General features: G+C 39.2%; 1 protein-coding gene across 1 annotated transcript in view; it reads right to left on the minus strand.

Annotated features, from left to right (window-relative positions):
* Positions 1-26,068, minus strand: part of adamts7 (ADAM metallopeptidase with thrombospondin type 1 motif 7) — a 142,092-nt gene that overhangs the window by 64,725 nt on the left and 51,299 nt on the right. The window contains exons 8-13 of the mRNA XM_088004166.1: positions 24,945-25,088; positions 14,343-14,487; positions 5,906-5,998; positions 4,996-5,141; positions 1,015-1,184; positions 146-279 (exon numbers count right to left, since the gene is read on the minus strand). Of these exons, the coding sequence (XP_087860292.1) occupies positions 146-279; positions 1,015-1,184; positions 4,996-5,141; positions 5,906-5,998; positions 14,343-14,487; positions 24,945-25,088 (832 nt within the window). The remainder of the gene's footprint in view (positions 1-145; positions 280-1,014; positions 1,185-4,995; positions 5,142-5,905; positions 5,999-14,342; positions 14,488-24,944; positions 25,089-26,068) is intronic.

Below are 26,068 nucleotides of genomic sequence, written 5' to 3' on the forward strand. Positions count from 1 at the left end.
CTGCAAACAATGTGAAATCCCAAAAACAATTTAGTGTATTTTTGCTCAAGGTTATCAGAACTGTACCGTCTCATATCCATCCACACCCAAAGCAGAGAAACAAATGAAACCAAGGTGGAGTTTAGAACAAGTGGTTCATCGATACCTGACAAATGCCGTTGATGCACATGTCTCTGCTTTTGTTGCCTTCGTAACACGGAGTCCCGTCAGCGACGGCGTCTCGCATTTTCTCTGAGAAGTTTTCATTGAGGGGACGGCAATGAAGCTCGCAGGGGCTGACTGTCAGGGGGAAAAGGAGACAAACACAGGAAATACAGACGCATTGCAAACATATTGCAGTTGAGTTAAGATGGAGGTATTGCCAACAAAGTAAATGTTTCCAATGATATCCGTCTTATGCACATACCACAAACTACAATGACTTTATTGGGGGCAGTATAGACAAAGTTTCACATTTCTTTTGTTGTGTTTTGCTTACAAAATAAAAAGCCTGCAGGCGCTAGAGAATAGAAAGTAAGAAAATTATATTTACATCTATGAAATATTCAATGAAATATTTATTCAGAAATGTGTAAACAGGTTTGCAAATAAGTTCATGTGAGGCTTTCCAGCAAAGCATTTTATTTTATTTTTTTTTGGAAACAATCACAGCTTAGGACACCAGGGTACAACTGAACGTATGCAGCAGAAAATCTTAGATTATGTTATGAAATCAGAATTAGGGACACCAGAGACAATGATCTTGAATAAATGATGAATAGAAGTTTTTGACAGAAGGATAAGGCCTTTGTTTTAGGCATTAGGAAAAAAAAGTATTTGGGGGGAAAAAAAAAGCTAATCAATAACCAACCTTAATTATCCAATGCAAAAACAAACAAAACAGACACAAATCATCCCAACACAAACTTGTTACGAAAGAAAATGGCAGCCAAGCTTATTAACACCAGCTTATGTATTTTTTAAAAACAGAAGGAGGAAAACTGAGCGAGCGTGCCGTTCGTTGGACGAACTCACCTTTGTTGATAACTGCCTCCCACTTGTAGAAGTTGCCCTTGTAGGGCAGAGTGTTGAAGTGAGTGCACTGAATGTTTCTGAAGGAAGGCCAGTCAGCTCGACACGGTGTGGTGTTACACAGCCTGTACCGCCGCCGCTCTCCCAGACAGTACCTCCCTCTGTGTTTTGGACTGTGGGGAATTCAAAGATGTGTGAATGTTGATGTTTTGACAAGCAGGTACACCTGGGTACATTAAAATGCAGGCATTACAAGATGCCAGATCAAGATGCAAGAAAATGCAGAAAATCGTAATTGGAAATGACAAAAACCCACATTAGTGGAAATTACCGGTGGCATTTTAACGTAAGACTTTCCCTATATTCTATTATACAAGTAGAAAAGATTTGCTTTTTTTTTTTTTCTTCTTCTTCTTTTTTTAGTATTGGGGTTGGAAGTCAATTCTGACAAGTGAGACATTTGCCTAAAGGCAACTAAAATGGAAATTCCCACAATATGTGGCATGTCAGACCTTCACAGGTGGAGACGGAGAAGCTAAATCGCTTATTCTGCTCGGCATTCACGACTATTTTCAGCATAAAACTTTCTGTTGCCCAGAGAGTCTTCTGCCTGTTAACCAATGATTAAAACAGGGGTGTTTGGGAAATGACAGAATGTGACAAATGTGTCACTCTTTGTTTTAAATATCTCAGAAAACAACAGAATTTGCTTATATGCAAGTGTAATAAATTAGCTTTAAAAAGAAGCAGCTGTTTCTGGAGAAAGTTTGGGCTTTTTTCTGGTACGTTTCTTTTAAAACATTTTTTTTTGCTTTATCTTTTTTTTTTTGCAGCAGACCAAATAAAAACTGAGATCTAGAACAATACTGAATTTGTAATGTCTCATGGAAACGTAGCAGATTTCAAATTTTATTAGTCACATCCATTGACATCTTGTTCACCTTTCAAACAAACACGTTTTGTCCAAGATTTATTACCCGAGACACTTTGAACTCTCAATGTTTGCTTTAAAAACAGAATAAGTGCCCATTACAACTCAAAAGAGCTTAAATGACATCCGAATGAGCAGAACCAAGTCGCCCTTTATGGTGAAACTGATTCCAATCAAGAGATTTACAATTGTAGGATTTTTCTCATAATCCCACTACCTGATTGAGCTGGATTGCCTGCAGATTAAAGCAGCTACTTTGGATTGCAGAACCTCTGGTGTCCCACCTTCATCCCCAGAGAAAAAGCTGTAACTGAAGCTGCATCAACAGAGTCACTGCCGGCACCAAGGACCTCCATCAATCAACCGATCTCACTTGCTCCATGTGCAAAGAAGAACAGAAGCACGAGCGGGGAAACTTAGCGGATGCTTAATGGCATTCTTCCACAAGATGGAGGACTGATAAATGGGAGTGTGTCTCCTCAGTATTCCCTGCACACGTACATCCAACCTCCAACTTCTCTCCAAAGGGTTCACAGTAAATAATCTGTCAAGGTGAAACAACTTCACTGCGACTGTAAATCAACACACCAGGGTGAGTCTGTATTTAATGCGGTGCATCTGTTTGTAAAACTTCTGTGGTTTTATTCATTACATGGCAATAGTATTTCTTCAGCATCTACGTTATTCATTTCTGGGGTTACCTTGCAAGTAAAAATGATTATAAATTGAATATATAGCAGATCTTATGTCTAGTGAAATGCTTTCCAGCTGTCATAGACTCTGATTTATCCTGTTCTGACATTTATTTTTTCATTTAGACCGTGTTTAACCAGGAAAATAAAATCCTGAAGGAAATGTCATGGGCAGAACAATATGAAAGCCATTCCAATCTTTAGACACGTAGATACAACATTTGACTTTAGCAGCATATCTAAAAGTTTTCTTCCCCCAGTTCTTTCCTGGCCTTTGGTACACACAGAGAAAAAGCCTCGGAGCAAAGACTGTAACCGGTTGAACTTTGCCTTTGGACACAGTTCTGAAGAAACAGTCTTTGTAGATTCAAACCCGTCACTCTGCGAGAGGACAAGTCACACCGTCTGATAGATGAACAGGGTTTGAGATTTGAGATAATACTTAAAGCTCCATGGTAAACCATGTCCAACATTTTGCAGCCATGTGATGAAGGTGCATGTGAATTACATCACCATAATCAAGCACAAACATAAAAGAGGCATTAATTAACAAGCTTCTTATTGGTATCAAATAACAAGCTTGATCAGAACTTAAAAACAAAACCCAATTTCAACTTTAGTCTTTTTAATAACCGTTGAATTTGTAGGGAGTCACTGATTGAAAGTCCAACATACAAATGACAAAGCTGCTTTAAAAAAGTCTTGTTGAGTAAAATGCTTCATGATTCGCTAAAATAAGACGCTTTGGTTTAAGGGATTTATGTCTCTCTGACAGTTCCAGTGATGCGGTGATCACTGATCTCATTTGAAGAAACAAATGCAGCTGAATAATTATGAGGAGAGTTTATGAATATAGATTGTTTCAGGCTCTTCCTTTTTTATTTGGTCATGTGTTTTTCTCCAATAAATTACACAGAAGGATGTGAAACGATGTGAAACTGGCTGGGGGCCAAATCCATCCAGGTCCTTGTCACAGTAAAGACAGAGCTAAAAGCTACTAAACCCAGACATCTGACCTCTGGACGGCGGGGAAAAAGATCAAAGTGAAATGAATAAAATATCAGAACTATTTGACCAGAAAGGAAATCATAAATTAGCAAAAAGAAATCTTTTGCTAGGTGTCTGTGGATATACGACTGTGTAAGAATGAGTAGCGTCAAAGGTCAACGGTCAAAGGTCAACGGTCACGCCAAGGTACTGCAACTTTGTACAAATTTAATGTCCAAGTCGTTAATTTCTGACGCTATTCTGTTTCAGTTGCTGCAGCTTTCAGCGTTAGCGAGCAGGGAGCGGTCGAGTGCAATTAGCAAAAGCCAGCCATGTCTGAACCCTCTGTTGGAAATAACTTCAAGTCATTGATCGTAATTAGATGCGAGTTACAGGGTGAGACCAGCAGCTTTGTACAGAAACACACACACAGGGCCAGCAGAATCTCAAAGAGTGTGAGTGTGCGCTTCACATCTCATCCTATGCGCCGCGACCTCCGCAACTCATGTCCTCCGCCATCATTATGTAACGCATACCTCATGAAAATGTGCCCTGGCAGCCACTAACAAGGACAGCCATTATCGGACCTTCTGGTGATCAGACGTGGGATAACTTTGAAGTTGCGTCTCTTTGACTGACAGTAATAAAAGCGCAGCCTCTCTCACCCTTCATTAGTGGGCAAGTTGCTCTGCCGTCTCTTACATTTTTAATTTCTCCTGCTATCCAAGGACTTATAGGCTGAGAGTGAAGAAAATATGAAGTAGAGCGTTAGGTTTGATTTCTCTGAGAAAATACATAGCATTTTCATACTTACTGGTGTCACCAGTGCCTTATTACGTTACATTTTAACTTGAATTTAAGGAATATTATCTTATTTTTGAGTTACGCAATGCGTACATTACATGTACGTACTGCATTTTCTTTCTCTTATTTCTTTTTTTGCTCGTCTCCTACAACGTATAGATCTGTCTCTGCTTCGACACACCCGAGTCAGATAACCAGTTAATTATTAAATCTATGGAGAACCTGACTGCATAGTGAGGAGGTAATTCAGTCATGCTGGACCAGAGACACACCTAATAGTTGCAGGACACCGGAGCACGAGGCCTGGATGTGAAGAATCCTTTTTGGGAACACAAAGTCTCTCAAAAATGATAAAGTTTCCTGCTGTAACGTGACAAACAGCAGGAAATGTGAGGGATTTAAATCATTTTGTGTTGGTGCAGCATTGTTCAAAACAGCTTGAAATTTGATTCAGAGCAAAAGCAAAAATCCAAGTGGAATCGGGAAGATAGATTTGAAAAGTTTTAACTTTTTAATTCGTAAAGGAAGATAATTATTTTACCGGAGTTAAATAGAAGCAGTTAAACTCACGCAGGATTGTCACAGTCTCTCTCTGCACTCTGGACACCGGCTCCACACGTCCTGGAACAAGCCGACCACTCGCTCCACGAAGCCCAGCCGCCGTGAACGCTTTCCGGCCCGAGGCCTGCCGGGACGCACTCCCCGTTGATGCACCACTAGGAGGAACAAACCCAGGTTTACAGGACTGACAGACCTCCACAATCTTTGCACTTTACACCATCTACTCTCAGTTTGCTGGGAAATGAGTGCAGCTTCGTTTTCATGCTGCGTGTCTCTGAACTGGGTGGGTTTCACTCCAGAGACGGATGAGGATGTCTGGCCCACATTGTAAGTCGCAAGAAAAAAAAAAAAAAGTAAAAGAAAATACAAGGAATGCAGAAGTTGAGATGAATCGCAGACTTTGACGAGAAATGACAGAGGTGCTATCGCTAGCGTTCGTTTACCGAATCTGTAGTGGGAAGGGATGTCAGGCTGGGACGTGAGCAACGTATTCAGCACAAATTGAATCCAGAAAACTTCCAATAAAATGCTTTCCTAGAAACACAACGTTGCACTGCTCTGCTTAAAGGGTGATTATATTTCGTTCAATTTAGGCGCAGTTTAACAACAGAATGACAGGATTCATCTCAAGTATTATGCTGTTGAAAGGGACCGGCCATTTCAAACATGAATCTTATTTTAGGTGTCAAGGCAGAATTATTTTCAGCTGGTGTGTAAGAAATCTCTGGGGATTCTTGTAATCTTTACCCAGTGTAGCTTCCAGTGCAACACTGCTCACTCCAAGAAAAAAGAAAAAAAAAAAAAGATTGAGCAAAGCATTCCTTTGAACTAGAATAGTTCCCTGTAGAAATAAAAGATTGACATTTTTGACTAGCGAAGCCTTCAGATCTGTTCCGGAGTCATGAATCGGAGTATTTACCTTGTCCTCCCCGCAGCTCGTTCCATCCACGGCGCCATCCAGCTTTGAGTGGCAGGTCGTTCCGACGGTGCACCACAGAGTGCTGCACACGTCCTAGGAAGGCAGAGACTGATTAATGTGTCACTTCACGACGTGCTGCTTAATTAGGTTTATGTCTTTGTGGGGCTGCAGATTTCCATAATAAATCTAAAACTAATTTAGACTAAACCACAGTAACTATATGGGATCAAAGCACAAAACCCAAGCTTACTCATCAAGGTGTAAAGTTACTCCTAAACTGTTTTATTTTTTAAAGCACCTATTATTTAAGACTGACCATATTCTATAGCAAATAATTAAGAGTTGTCTCTTAATACAGTAATGAATTGTTTTTCTGTCATGTTGATATAAACCTTTTCTTCAAATATATATATATTCATATGAGATTAGAACGTGCAGTGAGGAAACAGTTTGGGCTTTTCCTCTTGGTTAACCAGCGTTGCAGACCGAGGAACGGAAAAAGGGATTTATTTAGAAATGTCAGCTTGAAAGCCTCACTGTCAACACTGTTTATTCAATTGAACTGCAAAAAAATAAATAAATAAAGGTTGGTTCCATGCATTTTCTGATATCTAGTATACTTCAAAAAACTAAAGTCAGCAGCAATACTGCTGGTACTTCCACCATGTCGTCCTCCAAATCACCATATTCCCACTGCCAGGTTGGAGAGACGAGGACTTTTGAGTGAAGTGAATCGGCAATAAAAAGGATTTGCTTCACACAAGCGGAAGCAAAAAAAAAAAAAAAAAAAAAAAATATATATATATATATATATATATATATATATATATATATATATATATATATATTTTTTTTTTTTTTTAACCATGGAGATGCCAATAAACAAGACAGCAGCAGCAACTGTTGAAGCACAATACTGAAAGAAAAAATAACATTACTGCTTGTGCGATACATGGACGGTGCCTGGATTGGGAACCATCCAACATCTGTACCACTTATTCTTAAATGAGATGAAGAGGAAAGGCAGGGTACACCCTGGACCGGTCACCCGTCCATCACACAGCATGGGTTTGGGAGCCTCAGGGTCTTTTTGTTGCCTTTTACAGACACTTTGGTTCTGTTGGCATCTATAAGCTACAACCTTCCCTCTTGCACTGGAGCAGTTTTGAGCCGAGGGTGAAGTAACTGCTGAAGTAAGTCTGATGACATTCTTCTTAATCTAAAAAAAAAAAAAAAAAAAGAAAAAAAGTTGGATTGCTTCCTCTGAAGCCGGAGGGATAAACTTCCCCACTGGCCTGGGAATGCCTCTGGGATACCCTAGAATTATCTGCAGAAGGATTTCTGGTTTACCTTCCTGTATTTTTTTTACCCCCAGTGACCTGAACTCTGACGAGCAGAAGACAAATAAATATATGATAGAGCTCAGGAAATACATCTACACATCTCGCTCCTGTTTGCCTTCAACTTAGCAGATGGACTGCAGTGCAAGTCAGTGATGCATGCAAGTTAAAAATGCTGCAGTTTTCAAACTATTGCGTAAGACACAACATATAAGGACTATGCCCAGCAGAGTTATCCCTGAATGCCATCAGTGATATGTTTTATATTGGATTTCAACAAGAATACTAGTTTTTATAAAAACTTGTGTCCCTGAAACAAAATTCAAGCATGGATGATACTCGTTCACCTGGGATGAAGTTTATTCAGGTGGAAAAAAAGATAAAATAAAATCATTGCATCATTTGCAAAAACTTCTACAGACAAAAGAAGTTTGAAATAAAATTGAATGTTAGTTATTCTTACCATAGGTCGATATTTAAGGTTCAAGTCTATTACAAAAGTACTTTGCACAAATGCGCTTATTTCACATGAGCTCTCAAACTAAATTGTTGCTATAAACCAAGAGCCTTGGACTTAATGTACCCCTTTTCCCATGCTGTTGGCCTTTAAACAGTTCGTTCTTAAAAAGAACATAGTAGAGGTTTATAAACATGCCGCTCTCTGAGAAATAAGGTTTCCTTTTAAAAGGAGATAAGAAGAGACTCAGCAAATGAACGGCTGCCAGCCAGAAGTTAATTAGCTGCACTGAAACGGCGAATTAAAACTCAGACTTTGGTCACAAAACAACCTTTACAGGATATTGATTTACATTTTATACAGTCCTTGATCTTTGCCCAAGATATTATGTTTTTGAAGACCAGTTATTTTACTGGGAAAAAAAAAATATATATATATATATTTTGACATTTTACCACAAATTAAAATTCTTCATACGACATGAAAATGGCACAAAAAAAAGAAAGAAATTCCATTGTCACTTTTATAGTTTTTAAAGCAATAATCTTGATCAAATTCTAACTTTGTTTGCTACTATTAGTGTTGATTTTAAGAGTGCTCTGTTTGAATTGCTCTTAATATTTATTCTACATCAATATTTGATGCAACACCGTAATCTTTTAGAGATTCAGCTTCACAGCAACACCAAAGAGCTCATATAGATTTTGTCCCCCCCCCCAAAAAAAAATTAATAAATAAAAATGCCAAAAATAGTTTCTATTCAATACTTATCCTGTGGTTTCGAACCATAATGTGAGTCTCGCTTCATGTTTTCAAAGAACCCCGGCACGCAAACTGACCATATGCAAATGATGCAAAATCAAGATATTTAAAATTTTCTCTATTTTTCAAACATTTCTGAGAAACGTAAACTAAATATTTAAAATTCACAGCAACTGTTCAACCCCTCCATAAAAACACTTGACTCTGTTGGGAACTCTGGGATTTGTTTAGAAAAGTTTCAGTGCATCTGCTGAAGATCATTGTGAATCTGTCGAAGCCCTATATTAACTTTATAGAAACAGCATCCAGCTAAGCTCTACTACACAGCTCACGGAAAAATGAGCTTAGTCTTAATTGGTGCTGTGTTAAAAACATCCGTTGTTCAAGTCCCAAACAGTCTGTGCGCTTTATGTTTAAAGAAACACTGACACCGAGTTGAGATCTACAGGGAAGAAGCCATATTCACACAAAAATCTCCAAAAACATTGAGTGTAGCTTTAAGCCTCCAAAAGGAGTCCACCTACAGAGGACTTTAGTCAGATTACCGTTTGCACCGACTCAATGTCAGCGGTATTCAGTCAAAGTTAATTTTCCATGACTGCTCTAATCGCTTCTGCAATGACTAACCCAAGTTAGCACAACATGCAACAAAAGATCTGAGGCCAACTTGCAGAAAGAGTTTTAAATTAGTTTAAATCCAGGTCATGTCATATGATTCATAGGAGTTGGAGGCTCCGCGTCGGGCCCAGACGAAGTAATTACAGATACAGGGGTGGCAACAAAGCTGTAGGCTGTTTTCAAATCCACAGTGACTTTAAGGCGCAAGTAGGTCCTATTAGATCTTCCTGTCAGATGGTCAGAGAGCTTCAGAAACTCACATTACCCTCACCTTTTCAGAAAGTGGAGAGAGGGATTATTGTAGAAAATATTGCATCCTCGTCGACGTCAAGCTGCGATTTAAAGACGCAGGCCGGGTTGGAGCATTCAGTCATTGTTTAAACTAATTCCTGGCACACATGTTTCTCTCATTTCATGCAAGCATGTAGAAATGATTCTGACACGCCATAACATCCTCCTATTTACACCACGTGTGCAGAGCCTCTTCAAAATGCAAACGTACACAACTTGCAAAATGCTGCCTGTGCCAATGAGCACTGCTGCTTAACGTGTCCCTGTTTTTGCTTCGTGGGGCCTCTTTAGGTGATCCTGAAAGAACACAGAGTTGGCTGTTAACACTGACAAGGGCTAAACTGTATAAAGTTCAACAATATTTGAACTCAAAGTCAGAGACAGTGAGTCACTGTTTCTGACAGCAGGAATTTTCCCAACATTTATGGCATATTCATTAGTATTCTTCTACTTGCCTAGTTGTAATTGATTTAGTCTTCTTGTTTTTTTTTCCATCTATGATATTGGAGGAATAAACAATGGGGCTCAAAGTAGTTGTTTTTTCTGTTCCCTTTCCCACAATTGCACTCAGATCGATTATGTTCCTGTAATCTGTTCTATCAAAGTCCCACCACCGCCGTCACCACTGAGGCCTTCAGGTCATATTCCTGCTTTGTCTTCGTCCCGTTGGTACTTCTCAGATTTCTATTTGTTCCTCTTTTAAACATTGCTGCTGCCCTGAATGTTTAGATCCTTTGCATCCCACTTGTTTGGATGTTTTGCCACAATCCGTTTGTCAGTCTGGATGTGGAAGTCCCACTGGATCTTACAGTACATTTCTGTTCTCAACCACTGTACATTTTTGACAGAAACACTGGTGATAGCGCTTCATGCACATTGACTGTGGTGCCCTAGTTAAATTAAACCATTTCTCCATTGTCAAATTTTACTATAACCATTTAAGGTGTGGTTCAGCTCTGCCCCAGTTTACAGCAAGTCCTGCACTATTGTGGCTGTGGTCAACTCTGCGAATGATGATTGTAGCAACAGCGGAGAATCTCGTGGTTGTGGTTTTGATGAACTCAAAAAACTGGGATATTTTATTTTGTCTTATAGAAATTCACTGCTGGCCCAAACATAAAGAATCTCATTATTCAAGTGCATGTATAAATCCTCATCTGTCATGGTAGCAATATCAGAGCCAGTGGCTTAGAAAAAATTTAACAAGCTGATAAAAAAAAAGGCTTTCTCTATGCTGGGTACTGATCTGGAGCCAAAGGATCCAAGTGGGGAAAATTGACTCAAAGTAAAATGCCTCATGTCCTCTGAGCGGTACAGAGCAAGTCGTTAGGGTTGGGTAAGCAATTTTACGGCCCAGCGTATTCAAAAAAGTGTTTCCACTGCCAGTTGGGTTCTCACTGGTCAAGCAAAGCTAAACCCAAATGCCTGACAAACATGACGCATCAGTATGTTTTGTTTTCCTGTCCCCCTATTAACAGACTGTTGTGTGACTCCAATAGATCCACACTGGACCTACAGCTGAAGAGAGCAGTGCTGCAGCACGGGTTGGTTGTATGGGTTACATTTACAACAGCAACAGACGAAATGGTGTGCCAAACTTCACCGAGCCGTACCGGACTGCTCAGTGGAGACGAGGTAACAGACAACCCAGAGGATCCTCTTTATCTGTCTTACAGTGTCAGAGTGTCTTCTGTCAGAGGCTTCGTCAGATCCGCTGTTCACTGCGACAGGAGCTCGCTCCCACACACAGCAAAGACTATCTACAATTCTCTTAAAAAAAAAACCATCCAGCTTCCTCTTGGGACTATAAAAAGTGTGTTTTTTAGTTGAATATTTCAATTGAATTAAATTATTTTACTGAGCGCAGCTAGAGACAGTTTTATCCAGGATGTTTGTCTCTGATGCTCGCTGTGCCTCATCCTCCCTATTCTCTAGGACGGATCAAGAACTGGACTGACATCCTTCAGTTCTGACCTGGAGATTTTGTTTTCAGCAACCTTTGGACAGACTAATATACCGGTAACTGATGGCAGGTCTGAGCATTAAGCTTTTTCCCCATCACAGAGTCATGGGTTTTCTAGTCACCCATTTGTGTCAGGGTTGTAGTTTCCGTGACTCTGTTTTTACCAGACCTTCATTCGTAGGGTCTCCAGACAGACAGAGTGGGTCTCACTCTGTTATTTGCACTATAAATATTAAATCCAGACCCAACACACTCTTTTCAGAAGACACTGCCCTCATATACTGAGAGTGAAAAACTTGTTCTCTAATGCAGGGTGTTTTAATTGAGGACGTCCAACATTTAATGTTGGACTCTTTGGCGATGAAGAAACAGTCCTTCAGTTTGATTTAGTCATCAATAATAATAAAAAAAACAGGTCAATCGGTCAATTGCCAGCGCGCGTGTGTGTGATGTTCAAACACATAAACTCACAAACAAACGCTGCAGCTTTTAAAAGTCAAACGCAGGATGGGAGATTTGCTCTAAACAGAAACTAGGCCTGTTGTCAGAAACAACAGATAGCGGTGAGCTGGAACGTCCTTCCAGCTGAATCAATCGAGCAGCAGAGGATGTGCTACGAAGGCACGAACAGACAGAAACACGGATGTGTGCTGGAGATACTGCCCCACACTTTCATGAGAAACATATTCTTGTTTTACTTTGTAAGTCAGAACGAGGGACTTGTATCGGCATTCACTTGTGTCGGAGTTAATACGGTGTAGAAGTAGGTGGAAAAAAACAAAGGACAATTGCAGCCACTTCAATTAGAGTCCAGTCTAAATGCGTGATATGCCGGCATGTTGGTGTGGGTCTTTAAAGGCAGGGAGTTACCTGGATACGGGAAGGCAGAGCAGGAAGCGAGGAGAGGATGTGTATTCTTATGCATATTTATATAAATGTTCTGAAATAGGGCCACAGATAAATACAACTGTTTGATGTACTTTTTAAGAGGAGACATCACAATGTGGTGCATGCGTTTTGTGTAATGATGGAGAATGAGACAAAGTTAGCAGCAAGAGAAAATAAATGTTTGTCTCTTTATTATATGAAATGGAAGGATGTAATATTGAGTTTGTGGGTAAGTCAGAGGGATTGAGAAACTTCAAACTTCCCTCTGTAAAACTCCAATTTCAGAGGAGATTCCTGTTTTTCTCCCCGTACTTGAATCTTTGTACATAAAGCTGCTTGCTGAAGTATATTTTTCTATCTTTTTACATCCAACATCCAGTAAAAATTCATAAGCACTACTATATCACTTTTGGACAAAACATACAAAACAGAAAAAGTTCAATTCTTGCTGTGATGCTGTTTGAAAATGTGTTGACATCATGGCATGAACTGGAAAACCAACTCAGAAATAAGCTTTAATGCAATGCTCTAATTAAATGAAAAATATATATATACTTTATATACCGTAGGGTTTAATCTTAAATTAAATGTTTTTCTTCAGATCAACTAATTTAGTTTCCATCATTATCTGGAACTCGGAACCCAAGTTGCTCATAGCGAGGCGAGGTTATGCTCTTAAAAAAGTCCAAGCTTGAAATTCTGGACAAGCCTTAAACCTTTGAAATGGTAATTATTCACCAGTCTCTGTAGAAATGCACTCCTAATAAACACCTTCAGACTGAATGTATGTCCAGCCTAACGGAACTCAATATAACAGTGTTTCTTGGTCAGTACAACTTTAAAAAGTTTTTTTGTCGCTGTTGTTTGAGGTGGCAAAACCATAACAGCCTTTATCGTTGAGCTAATACTTGAAAGGTCACAGCAAGCTTTGAAGGTCTTATCTGGACAAATGATTATATGAAATGTAGTGAAGACGAAAAGCCACGCATTAGCTTTGATGGGTAGGCGAAAAGAGAGGATCAAGAGCTCCCACTTTTCATTTTCGGAAAGTAGAATAACAGGAATTGTTAATGCCGAGGCTCTGATCAGGAAAAAAAAAAAAGCATGTATTACCAGAACTATGACTGAAAACATGTCAAATGCAGAGCTTTGAGGAAGCTACACAACAGTAATTGGTTCAAGAGCAAATAAATTCAAACATTATTCATCCACAACAGAAAATGTGCCCTCAGTGCCAAAGGGTATTAAATCATGTACACACAAGAAAAAGATGCCTTGTTGCACACATTCATGGCTCAGTGCAGCTCGAGGCTAACGTTCAGTAAGCTGCAGTTTGCAATAAGACTGGAAGTAGTTGGTTTCTTGTGGATGTATGAAATTGAAATGGCTTTGAAGAACTTAATCAGGAGGTTCCTTCACATCTGTGATGTGGCCCAATCAGACTGTGTTTCCTTTTCCTCCTGACTTTAGCTTTTAGCCCAGTCAGGACTTCGTTTTGAATAATTTACTGCATCACTGCGGCATGGAGACGATCAGCCGGTGGCTGTGCTCAGGTCTTCAGAAAGTTCAGAATATTTTGACTCTGGGTTCATCTGTAATGTTGGTCCTGGTATCTTCCTATTCACAATGTCCAAGGGAATATATGGTTACTAACCAGGTTCTTGGTACTTTTTTGCAATGTTGGCAGGCCAAACACAAAACTCTACAGACTTTTTCCTCTCAATTAATTGTCCATTAAACAACAACTGGCTTCTTTAGCAATGATATTTTGTGTCGAGTTAGCTTTTTTTTTTTATCAAGAGTGTGTAGTAAGTAGATAAATTATCTGTATTGATAACATTCTGGTTCTGTAATTTAAATTGCATGAAGAGTTTAGTTTAATCTTTATGCATGTTGTTGCATAGCCTGGTTAAGTAAATGTTTTGATTAAGCAAACCCAAAAACAATTACGAACAGAAACAACACAAGCAATTTGGGGTTTTGATTTGGCGAAAATCGTAATCAAAACGGAAAGAAATGGTTGCTTGAAATATATCGCTTCTAGTCGTGGATCTATATTAAGCAGAGAAGAATTGTAATTTTCAAATTTATCAACATTTGTCTGCATTTTCGTCTTACATCCATGTCGTCGCAGAGGCGAGACCCGGATCCGTACTGCAGGCGACACTGATGGACCGCGCTGTACAGCACTCCGGGAAGCATCGACGTCAGAGACAGCCTGTCCTTCCCCGGGGCATCATCAAGGCACCAACCCCAGCCGCGACTGTGAGGGCAAAATAAAAAGAAAGGGTTGACTTTTTAAAAAATATTATTATTGTTATCATTAGTTCGGAAAGTTTTGAAATGTCTCCTTTTCAACGAATTTGCTTAACTTCCGAAACTTTTTCGGCTTCCACTCTCTGCAGCTTCCAGCCTGAAAACCTACAGAAATGTTTTATAAATGAAAGCAGCAGTCATTTAAGAGTTTTCTATGAATTATTCAGGAATGCTTCAAAAGGTTCTCCTTGAATAAACAGCAAAAAAATTAATTAAAATAATTGCTTCACCCGCAAGCAAGTCACACACGACACAAAACAAATGTCCTTATTTTTGTCAATCGAAACAACATGTGGAAGATGCAAAAATGGAACAGAAAACCTCAAACTTTATTTTCTTTATTAAATTGTTTCATTAGATGAGATTATGTAAATAAAAAGTGTTTATACGAGTGAATCCACATTTATTTTGCCAGTGGCGACACACGAATCCATTGTAAATTCAAACCCAAAGTGGAGCTTGGTGCCGGTGGGTTCGCATTACTGCAGTCACTGGCAGATGGAGGCAGTGAAGCAAAAATCACAGCAAAGTGCCAGAAACACAAAACAAGCTCACAGCTAAATATTAATGTAAATAATACGGATCGCATCTTTTGCTACGGAGTTTGAACAAATTGCACGTCAATGCCCTTGTTGAGGGACGAAGCATTCAAAAGAAGTCTAAGTACGGCCATAAGAAAGAAAACAGAAAATTTATGGCAAAGAAATTCTTTCACTGACGAGATGAGAACAAGTTGACAAGAAACTAATTTGGATGTCTTGTCAAGATTCAGTACTTTACTAAATGGTCTTTAACCGGAGGGTTTAAATATTGGCACGTGTGTGACAGGACTCACGGATGTTTGGGTCGAGCTCTGACATAAAGGATCTACTCTGATTACACCAAAAGTCTTTGTGCTCCTCTGCCTTTGCCGTCAGCTTCCAGAGAAAACTGTACAGCTCTCCTGGCTATCTGCATCCGCAATCAAATACGTGCCGTTAATCTTAATCTGCTTTCATTCCCTCCACAGCCTAATAATCTATGTACAAACAAACAAAGTCGGAGTGTTTTCAAGTACATGAGTGTCAGCCTGAACAATTCTTTACCACAAAGTACTCTTTAAAATTAACTGCATAGCAGTATCAGATAAATGGGGTAAATATATGAACAAACAAACAAACAAACACCCTGTTTAGCTTTCAACATCCATTAGTTTGCAATCTGGAAATAACACTACTTCTAGATTGCTCTTTAATGTTACATTCTTGAGGTCATGTTTTTTATGCGTGTACTTACGTAAAGGAAAATCAATCCATCTTATGAAGATGACTGATTAGCCTGACAGAAAGGACAAACCCAAACCTTATCGGTCAATTTGTTTTTTTCATAATGATCCAACAACTAAGCAGCAAACTGAGAGAAAATCTTCCACTGAATGATAAAAGTTTGTTCTGTACAAATGTCCTGTTATTTGCCAAAGTACGGAGGAAAAAAACCATTAAAAATTAAATACCTAGTCGATAAAATGTTGAGTTCACATGCTGCTGCTTCAAAGCACAAAGCCACACTTTTTTTTTTTCTGTAACATCATCTCTCACAAAATTATAGCATGTGTGTATTGAAACACTTTTCTCTACTGCATCCTGCATGAGTTTCTGGATCATAAGTATAAAATCGCATTGACTGAGTTTTGTTTTCTGTAATCACCAATGTGTGCTGGTTTAGTATCAGGGAAGAAATGAGCCAATAAAAAGTCTGATCTGATGCTGTGAGGTAAATTCTCCCGGTTCAGGGTTTTCCTTTTTCCTTGTGTTCAGCTAAAAACTGAATAGCAATGCGAACTCTCACTGATTGCTTTACCTGCAGCTTATATTTTGATTTGCAGTTACTGAACATTTTCTTCGTGGGTCCGAGGTATTCTGGCTGACCTGACGACAGTCGTTATAGGAGACGGAGCTGGCCGAGCCGCCGCTGCAGATATATGTCCCTCGACAACGAAACGCCTGCAATTCACTGTGGGTTATTATTTTTCCATTTGTCTGCCATTCAATGTTAGCAAGTGGAAAAGATCAAATTGGCTCACAATCTTGGTACATATGCTGGATAAAATATGTGGTGAACTAAAAAACAAAAGCTTGGTAAATTTCAGCCAAAGCAGCTCCAAGTGGTGCAACACACGGCGTCGTCTAAAGTGATCGATCATAGGGACCATTTTGAGACCATTAGGATGGATTATGGACAGATTTGTCCAGATGGACAAAATGGATCCAGTTTCAACTGGGAATCTGTTAAGTTAAAAAAAAGAGTTTGTGCTGTTTTTTCTTAAGTGATTTTATATTTAAGTGCAGTCTGTCTCAGTGAACTAAGGTTTTATTGCACTTTTCAATTTAAAACTTTTCAATCTGCACCAACTAATGAATAATGTGCTTGTATGATAATAGCTTACACCTAGTCTGGTCTAAACATGGGAGGATGTCAGGGTGTCGGTCGATATGTTATTAGGATGGGGGAGACAGTCCTTTATACTTATTTTTCTTTTCTTTTCTAGGGAACTGACTGAAACTGATTCAGTACTTAGTTTAACTAATTGTAAAAAAAAAGAAAGAAATGACACCATTTACTTTCTGGTACAGGTTGGGCTTCTGCCACGGTTCCCTCAAGTCTCTTGGCCTCGTCCCTCTTCCGATCGTCTCACACACAGAGGTGCTTCCTGACAAGGGAGTTTACACCGAGGCTGAAAGATTACCGGATGTGTTTGTGTTCCTGTCACTGGAGTTCTGAGTTGCAAAGCAATACAAAAAAACTATCTGAATGAAAAAATAAAGGATGTTTAAGTCAGCACAAACAAGAACTCTGACCAAGATCATCCAGGCTCAGTCCGTCTGGGACAGATGTTGTATTTTGGCTGGTCAGAAACGAATCACTGTGTTAATTTTTAGCTCCGTCTCCCATCTACGCTTCATTACTCTTTATCTCTACGTTTCAGACTAAATCACTGACTCTTCATTACTTTACATCACTGACGCTGCTCTCAAAAGTACACAGAAAATGCTTCTGCCACAACTACATTTGATAGTTTGAAGAAAATAATATTCCACTTTCTAAACTCACTGTTTGCTCTTCCAAAACGTTTCCTGACATGGTTGATAAGAATATCACCATCTGGAGGCTGCGTTCCTCCCAGAGCTAAAACCTGCATTTAAACAGAATTACTTTTGACATTTTTTTAGATTTATAAAAAATAACCATTGCATTTTGGACAAATCAGTAGCACAGTCTGAATTTAACACCTGAAAGTGTTTTTCCAACAGGATATTTAAGGGCTTTTCATCAAAGTATGATCAATTATGTTTAAGGTCTTTTTTTTTTTTTTTTTTTTTGTTCCTTAATGCTTTATTCTTGACATTCCTGGAAAAACAGAAGATCTTTCCTCAATGTTTTTCTTTTCCTCCTCACGATCTAACATTTGTTTTCTTCATCTGCCGCTTGTCTGGTGCCGTCCTCCGACTGAGGTTATTAATGTTTCCGCCAAAGAAGACAGACAATGCAGGCGAAAAATGGTGCTGCATGTCACAGGCTCCATGTACAATGAGGCACCAGGATGTATGAATCAGGCTTAAAATGCTTCATCCATCCATCCATCCATTTTCTTCCGCTTATCCGGGGTCGGTTCGCGGGGGCAGCAGCTTCAGAGCGTGAAGCTGGAGTCAGACTTCAGAGTCTGACTGAAACAAGATGTTTCAGTCAGAGGGTTAGGGTTAAGGGTTTCAGTCAGACAAATTAAAACTTATCAGTAAGCATGTAGAAAGATTAGATTTCAAATTATATTATTTTTTAAGAGAAAAAAAAAATCTGAACCAGTCTGCCTCCATGTGAAAAAGTAAGAACTTTCACCTTTGTGGAAACTGAACATTATCCTGTGAATTTTTTTTTTTTTTTTATGAAATAAAAAAAGATAAAAAATTATATTGAAGTAGCAACTCATAAGGTTGGGCTGCAGCATTCATTAAAACAATTACTCAATTACTCTTAGATGTCTTGTCAATAATAATATGCACCACTGTTCTGCATCAATTACATTCATAATCAATGCATCACATTATAAGCTATGTTTTAATTTGCATACTGTGCGCGAGTTTTCCAGTTCCTAGGAGCAGTGAGTGGAAGTAGTTGACCTTTATGGCCATTCAGACGCTGGAATTTTGCAAATTAAAGGACGGCTCTGTTCACACTCAGCCATTCCATGCGATATCAGCCCTCAGCTCGGCACGGCCTCCTACACTCCTGACGAAATGACACCTACAGATCTAACCTCCTTGTTCGCTTGAGTTGTGGGGCCTGTCCTGCACTGAGCCGCACAGACCGAGCAGAGAAAAGGGAGGCGAATGCGCTGTTGAATGGAAATATGTGAAAATAAAAGTTACTGATCCCCTGTTTGCCACCAAAGTCCATTGCTGATTGACTGATTAGCTCCCTGTAACCATTCCTGCTCTGGAAAATGCATTTACTGAGAGGCTTTGCTATATTCGAAAAGCACAGCCAAACTCTGAAAAAGCTTGTTCAGAGCTTACAAAAGGCAGAGCCAACCCAGTTACACTGTTTCAATCAACCAGCGCAGACTATGGCTGGGACAGATATTTTCGTTTGTACACGTCTGTTTTTTTGGTTAGACATGCGAGACTTTGTCTTCATTCTCTTGTTTAAGCTTCTGATAACTATGTTTAAAAGCAAATCCTCTATCCGTTGAAAAGCTACATCTGCCCCAAAGAATAAAAACCTCCAGGATGTCAAAAATGCAGAGGTGAATTAAAACCTGAAGGCTTCATATTTCCTGAAGGCAACCGCTTAGCCAGCCAAGCAGCCAAAAGTTGGAATCCGACTTTTGCTGGCAGGTGTGGAAACAGGCATCTGGAGAAACCATCCTAGCTGCAAAGACGAAGGTGGTCAACAAAATGTGCCGAGTTAAAGTAAATCGTCCTGTCGATTTCCTGTGAGTCTACTGCAGTTTGACTTAGATTTAAATGAGTTTAAAACACCAAAGTTATGCTTTAAGACTGAAAGCCTTTTTTGTATGTTTTAGGTTCTTAATCAGCTTTAATTATTTCAACCCTTTTTCAGAAAGAACAGCGCAGAATTAGTTTTTCTGTTTTGTTCAATAGTTGTTTAGCTCCACTTTCATTTGCCATCAATTTTTAGTTAGCTAAGCAGTAGCAGTCAACTAATTTACTGCATATTTGATTCTAAGATACAGTTCATATTAAAATTGATCTTTTTACTCTAAAATATTTAGTTAATAATCCCAGAAAAACAGAATTCTTTGTATTTTAAGTACAAGTATTAACAGAGAGAAAGCTAATCCTTCAGAGAAATTTCTGACAGATCATGAGACAGTTTTATTTATGTACTCTTGTCAGACATTTTCTGTAGTGTGATTTTTTTTTTTTTACGTCAAATTGCAAAGAAATGTGTAAAAGCTTTTTCCTTTACACACATATCCTATCAAAGCAAGTTCCACATGTAGGTACAGCATTGAAATACACAAGAAAATACTTATTTTTACTACCAAATATTTCACAAACACAATTTTGAGCGCAATGAACAGAATTCCTAAGCCGTGTTTGGTTCGCCCAAGTGTTTCTGTCTGTTCCAATTAAAACATTATTCCAAACAGCTCGACGAAATGCTCAGACAAGGAGCTTTTGTGACTCCCACATGTGTAAACATTACCCTGCAACTCTGTTCTCCACCTCTTACCATGGAGTGAAGAGCTACCAGCTTGTCAAATAGCTGTGCAGCCTCTGAATGAATTCCAGATGCTTAGAGCTGAGAAACTGGGCCAACGATCCCGAAACATTTCAGACAGTCGACACTTGTGCGGTGGAAGCCAGAGTCAGAACTTTGATGTCAGCAGCTGACTGTAAAGCTGACAGAGATACAAACTGTACCCTGCAAAAATAGATAAGCAAGCGGAAACATGCTATTGGGTGCTCGGCTTTAGTCGCTCCTGTGAGGCAAAGAACAGATGCAGCATTAAACAGATTGCGCTATTTAAACAGATTGACTCTACAATCAGTTTTTGATCAACAAAGCCTGAAAACTGATAACATTCAGTTAATCGCCAGCGGTATGCAAACCCATGAAGATGTTTTCATTATTTTTTTTTTAATGAAAAACAACAAAAGGTAGAAATTATTTCAAAACTTTGGGATCTTTTGACTCTCAGACTTTCTGGCAACTGAACACTTTGAACACGCTAAATGTAGAACAACACAAAGGGGCGTTAATCTGGTTGAGAATTTGAACAGCCTGAAACTGATAACTTATTGGAGGCCATCTCAAACACTCTGATATCTCTTCTGGTAAAAGCCATCTCTTTCTTGTTATGAGTGCATGCAAGAACCAACTGTGTTGCTGTAAAATTAAATCTATCTTAATCAAGCAGAAATGTCCAGGTCTTTGGGTTAAAACATAGTACTTTAAAAATATATATAAAATTAGGTTGAATTTGTCCCATATCATGGCACAGACACCTTCATGCTTCACTGGATACTTTTATTGATGCCTTATGTTGTGATGGAGTTCATGTTTGGCTTTTAACACATCACGACACATTTGTCCATAAAGTTTTGGGAGATTTTAGGCAGGATTCATCGGCTGATAGTTGTCACCAGTGCTATGCTATGAATTTTTTTATTTAACAACCCAAAGCGATTTGCACAACAAGAAAATTTAGATTTTGTTTAACCTCTCTGGAGGTCATTACTTCAGGTTCATCATATGCATAATTTAGGACAGATTTGAACTCAGAGGTTGACTTTGAGTCGAATCTAAATTTGCATGACGTTTTCAAGAATCTCTTGATGTTTTGTGTACTAAAGGTAGAAAAAGCTATAAATTTAATCTTCGTGTCAAAAATCTCGCTTTGATTTTGAGAAGTTACCTTCAGACACAGAAGATAAGAAAAACTACACAAACCTACAAAACGGCAATACTTTGTAGTATAGTAAATTATTTCAAGACTCAAACAAATACCTGATTGAATACAAGCAAAAAAAAAAAAAAAAACCATTTGTTCCAGATATCTCAGTGGGGGAAAAAAGCCTCCTTATTCCCTTTATCAAATGAGCTACAGATGAAATGAAGACTGCAGAGATTTCACCCAAATTAATTTCAAGCAACGTCCCAGCAGGAGTCCCTGAACCCCCGCTGAGTGACATCCATGCGGCTCTATTCTGAAAGGTGTAGACCTCGATTATGCATCATTTTATGCCACAACGCTCATGAGTAAAAGGCTTTAAGATATCAGAGCCGCAGTGGGAACATTTAGCGGCAACAACAGTTTATGAGAACAGGATGTGCATAAATAAGGTTTCCCACTTTCTCTGTCGTCTGCAGGGGCATGTACGTGTTGAGTCATGACGAAGTATCAAAGTGTGCTATTTTTTTACCAAAGCATTCAAAGACAGTTGTCAGTGTTTCGTGATAAACAAGAGGGTGAGTGTTCAGAGAGCAAACTTGGAAGTATGTTGAAGGAAATTCTTCTGCTTCTGTGAGTTAAGTTACATCTGTAACTCTGTGTATAAGCAGACTTTTTATTTCACAACATGAATGGATGAACATTTCAGCCTGGCATCCCTAAAAAAGTTATCGCAAACCAAAATGTACTTGTAGAAGCGCAGCCATCTTTTGATTTCGCTTTCGCCAGAAACAATAGCCTGTTAGGTTCCCTCAGCAGCTAGAAAACTCCAGTTATTGGTGAACCTATGGGCAAAGAGACGGAGGTAACCTGCAGGGAAACAAGCTACTACAGTCCTCATTTGCCAAGAAGACAAATCTTGAACATCAGAAACAGAAAGTTGCCACATTTCTACTCTTCCCCTTTGGAGGATCTATTCATGTCTTTTTGGTGTGTTTGTTTATTCGCACCAACTCCCATGGACAGAGCCACACACTCAATCACAGAAACTTAAAGACACCATAGAAACCATTTTGTTTAGGGATTTTCATAATTGATCTAATTGAAATAAGCTCTGCTGCAGTGTGTCAATATTTGTGTACACGGTCTGTGGTATCCTAAAGCTGAAAGATGTTTTTAAGATACCTCTACAGACGTCATATTGACAAAGGCCACAAACCAAGAGATATTGAAGACAGATACTTCATTTCTCAGTAAATAGTTCCTGGTTTCCAATTTGAATATTTATTTTATATTAATTACATTAATTAAGAAAGAGAGAGAGAGAGAGAGAGAGAGAGAGAGAGAGAGAGAGAGAGAGAGAGCGAGGCGAAGCTCGGCTGAAGCTCTGAGGAGGAGCTTTAGGTAAAGAGGTGACGGCGCACTGCATGAGCAAACGTTTAGGCATCCCAAAATGGCTGCCAAGGCAGGTTAAAATATTTCTCAAAGATATGTGAAAGAATCAAAGCAACACTCCGTGCATGATTTTGATGACGGGATAAGATTAGAACATGATATAAAGCTCAAAAAGTCGATTTCACATGATAAACCACTTCAAATTGGGTACGTGAGAAGGCAGATGAAAGTAAGAAAGTAATCCACAAAGATATGCAAGCAAGCAATTTATTCTACAACTTGAGTTATAGATACGAAACAAAGCGGAAATATTGAGCAGACTTAAGAAATCTATAAAATACTTAATTATAAGGCATGTTTTGGTGGGTAATGAGATTTCTGTGCACTCTCCACAGTGTTGCTCAAATTAGGTTTTTAACCCATCGCTCCATATGAGGTGTTTTTAAATCTCAAAGGCTCTGGGGATCCGTTCCAGGCGACCTGATCTTTACTTCTTTCCATAGATTTCCAGCTGGATGCCACTTATACGACTGAGTGAGCTACACCAGCAGTTTGACTTTATTTATTTAAAACCAATTAAAAGTTTCTTCGGCTGCATGTGTGGGACTACTGCCCAGAAACAGTCTACTTTGTATTTCTCATTTTGTTTTATGAATGTCCATATGCTGTTTGATCACTCACATGAATTTAAATTTAGGCTTTTTTTTTTTTTGGTGGTAGGGCATGGTGTGAAGAAACTTCCTTTTTCCAAACATGATGGAAAAAGGAAGTTTGTTAAAATAAAAAAATAGTTCAGCCAAGTTGATTCGAGCTGATTATTTTCTGCCAGCTCGTCAAAATCTTCTGCACAAACTTTAAGAAGCTTCAACATGTTTTTTTTTCTTCAGGAGTGAAGAATACAGACCAGTGAATGAGCATGAGATCTGTTATATTTAGGTAATCTTTGTCGTTTTCACAGGAAAAACTGCGCCTGCTATTTTCAGGTCTTTAAGACCTCTGTGAGTTTTCCTTAAGGCATCTGACCTGAGCTGATTTATGGTGAAATGATCTTATTTCCCACCAATGGGACTTAATGAAACAGTCTAAAGTTTATAAAAGCAGCCCTCAGGCTGGATTCAACTCTTTTTGTTTGTTCATGCTTTCCTCCAGTAACTCCACGTTATTTCACATATCACATTTGAACTAATTATATATGTTATATCTTAAAGCGTTAGAATTACTTGGGTTGTTACAGACATCAACCATGTTACACCAAGAAATATTAGAAAAGAGGTACTGGGAAAAATGTTGACAGCTTTAATACTTATCTTACCCACTAATTAAAGTGGGACAAGTGGAACATGGAAGATAAAAAGGAGGTGAAATATTGAAGGAAGAAAAATGTTCAAGCACCAGAAATCAACCATCTCAGATGAAGACAGATAGTTTTAACGGTGAAAGTTAGATGTGAGATGTACCTTGATGTGAGCTGTTGGAGATAGCGAGTCTAAGAAAAATACCAGAGGCAGAGTAGATATCAAGACATGTTATTAGGCGTTACCCTAAATAGACAAGCTGAGAAGTGATACACGGGTCAGGCAGAAAGCCTGCAGTTATTGAAGACGTGCTGAAGAAGGAAAGTGCAGGACTACGCAGAAGGTTAAAGGATGAAGTAATGGTGGATATGTAGAGGATTGGTGTGACTTAATGTTAGGTTAGTGAGATAAATGTATATGATAAGGTGAAGAAACTCTGAAAGAGCTGCTGGTGGAAGAGGTAAAAGCAACCCATCATGCTTTTCCATCAAACAGGGGATGACAATGTTTGAAACGCTATGTTGTTTTTGATTTCTTCTATTTTTTTTTATTTTTTTTTATTTTGCACTGATTCCAAGAGTTATTCGCTGGTACCAGCCGCTACTTTTACAACCTACTTCACCAGGGTTGCAAGCATGCAGAGTCGATGTCAGAAGACTGTCAGCCAGTCGAGCGGCCAGGCTCTAGTGGAAAAGGGTTGTAAAATACCCCGGTGTGACTCCAAACGGGCAGAAGAAAAAAAAAAACAAAAACTTTTTGAATCACAAAACCTTGCACATTCAGAAAGCTGTGTGGTCCAACATATCAAGCGACACTCACTCTAGGAAGCGGGTGATATACCGACGGCTGCAGCGGGACCACCGGGGCAGGAAGGTGCCGTACAGGAGCTGTGGAGACATGACGAAAGGTCGTTTCCCAATGGGTTCACAGTCATTACCGTTGCCATCATGCTGAATCCCAAAGCTGCGACATAAAAGCAAATCCCACAAGAGGGGAAATTAATGTGAGTGGGCATGGCATGCAGTACATACATCAACATAAAGCTACTTTTGGCAACAAAAGGAGACACATCTGTCTGTTTGTCTGCGAACCGTTTGGATTCTACGGCTTTGAAGTCAATGTTTAATGTTCAACTCATTTTACTGTGGGAGCAGCAGTTATTGACTCAGTCAGCCGCTGCAACAAATAAAGTCTGTGCAAGCCGGTGATAAACACGAGCCTGTTCTTCACTTTGTGAGCTGCAGCTCGCTTCTATCGAAAGACTTTCAAGAAAATAAAGGTTGCCGTCACATTACAGGTGCGGCGGCGCTGTGCTCTTCTTGAGGATGAAAGCGCAGCAACATGAATACTCCCTTCAGAATTAAGTTTAGCCCGGCGTATCTACGGTTTCTCTAAAGATGCTCCTTGGAAGAAAATGCTAAATGCATGCGGAAAAGCCAACTCCACTCAGCCCGGTGCATATGTTTCATAATCTTTAACAATTCTTACCAGACTCACAAGATTAATTTATTTTCACTTAGGCTCTTTATCACCTGGCGCACAGCTTGCTTTGATATTCAAACGTTTGTAGTGAATTACTACGGAGGAGAAACGAGGTGAATTTCCCTGCTTGCTCTGCTCCATGCATGCTACAAAAAGTTTCCAATTCAGGGAGCAAAATTGTTTTATTGGTATTTAAATGTAGCGTACTGTTAAACTAACATCTGTCACAGCTTAGCACTTGGCCCAACTGCAATAACTGCTGTAAAGAGGAGCCGAGATGCAAGGAAGCGTCTGTGAGGTGACTAGGAAAGTGTTTAATGATTACTGGGATCTAATTAGAAAGGCTGAGAAGGACATCATCACAACACATTGATTGCTGTTACATCACTTAATTCAAACTTCAATTTCTGCATTTTCGCTGCCACAGCCCTTGATTCTGAGGTCAATACCAAGAGTTTGAG

The sequence above is a fragment of the Poecilia mexicana genome, unplaced genomic scaffold (genome assembly GCF_051168715.1).
Source record: "Poecilia mexicana isolate PSO_F unplaced genomic scaffold, ASM5116871v1 scaffold_3, whole genome shotgun sequence".
Lineage (NCBI taxonomy): Eukaryota > Metazoa > Chordata > Actinopteri > Cyprinodontiformes > Poeciliidae > Poecilia > Poecilia mexicana.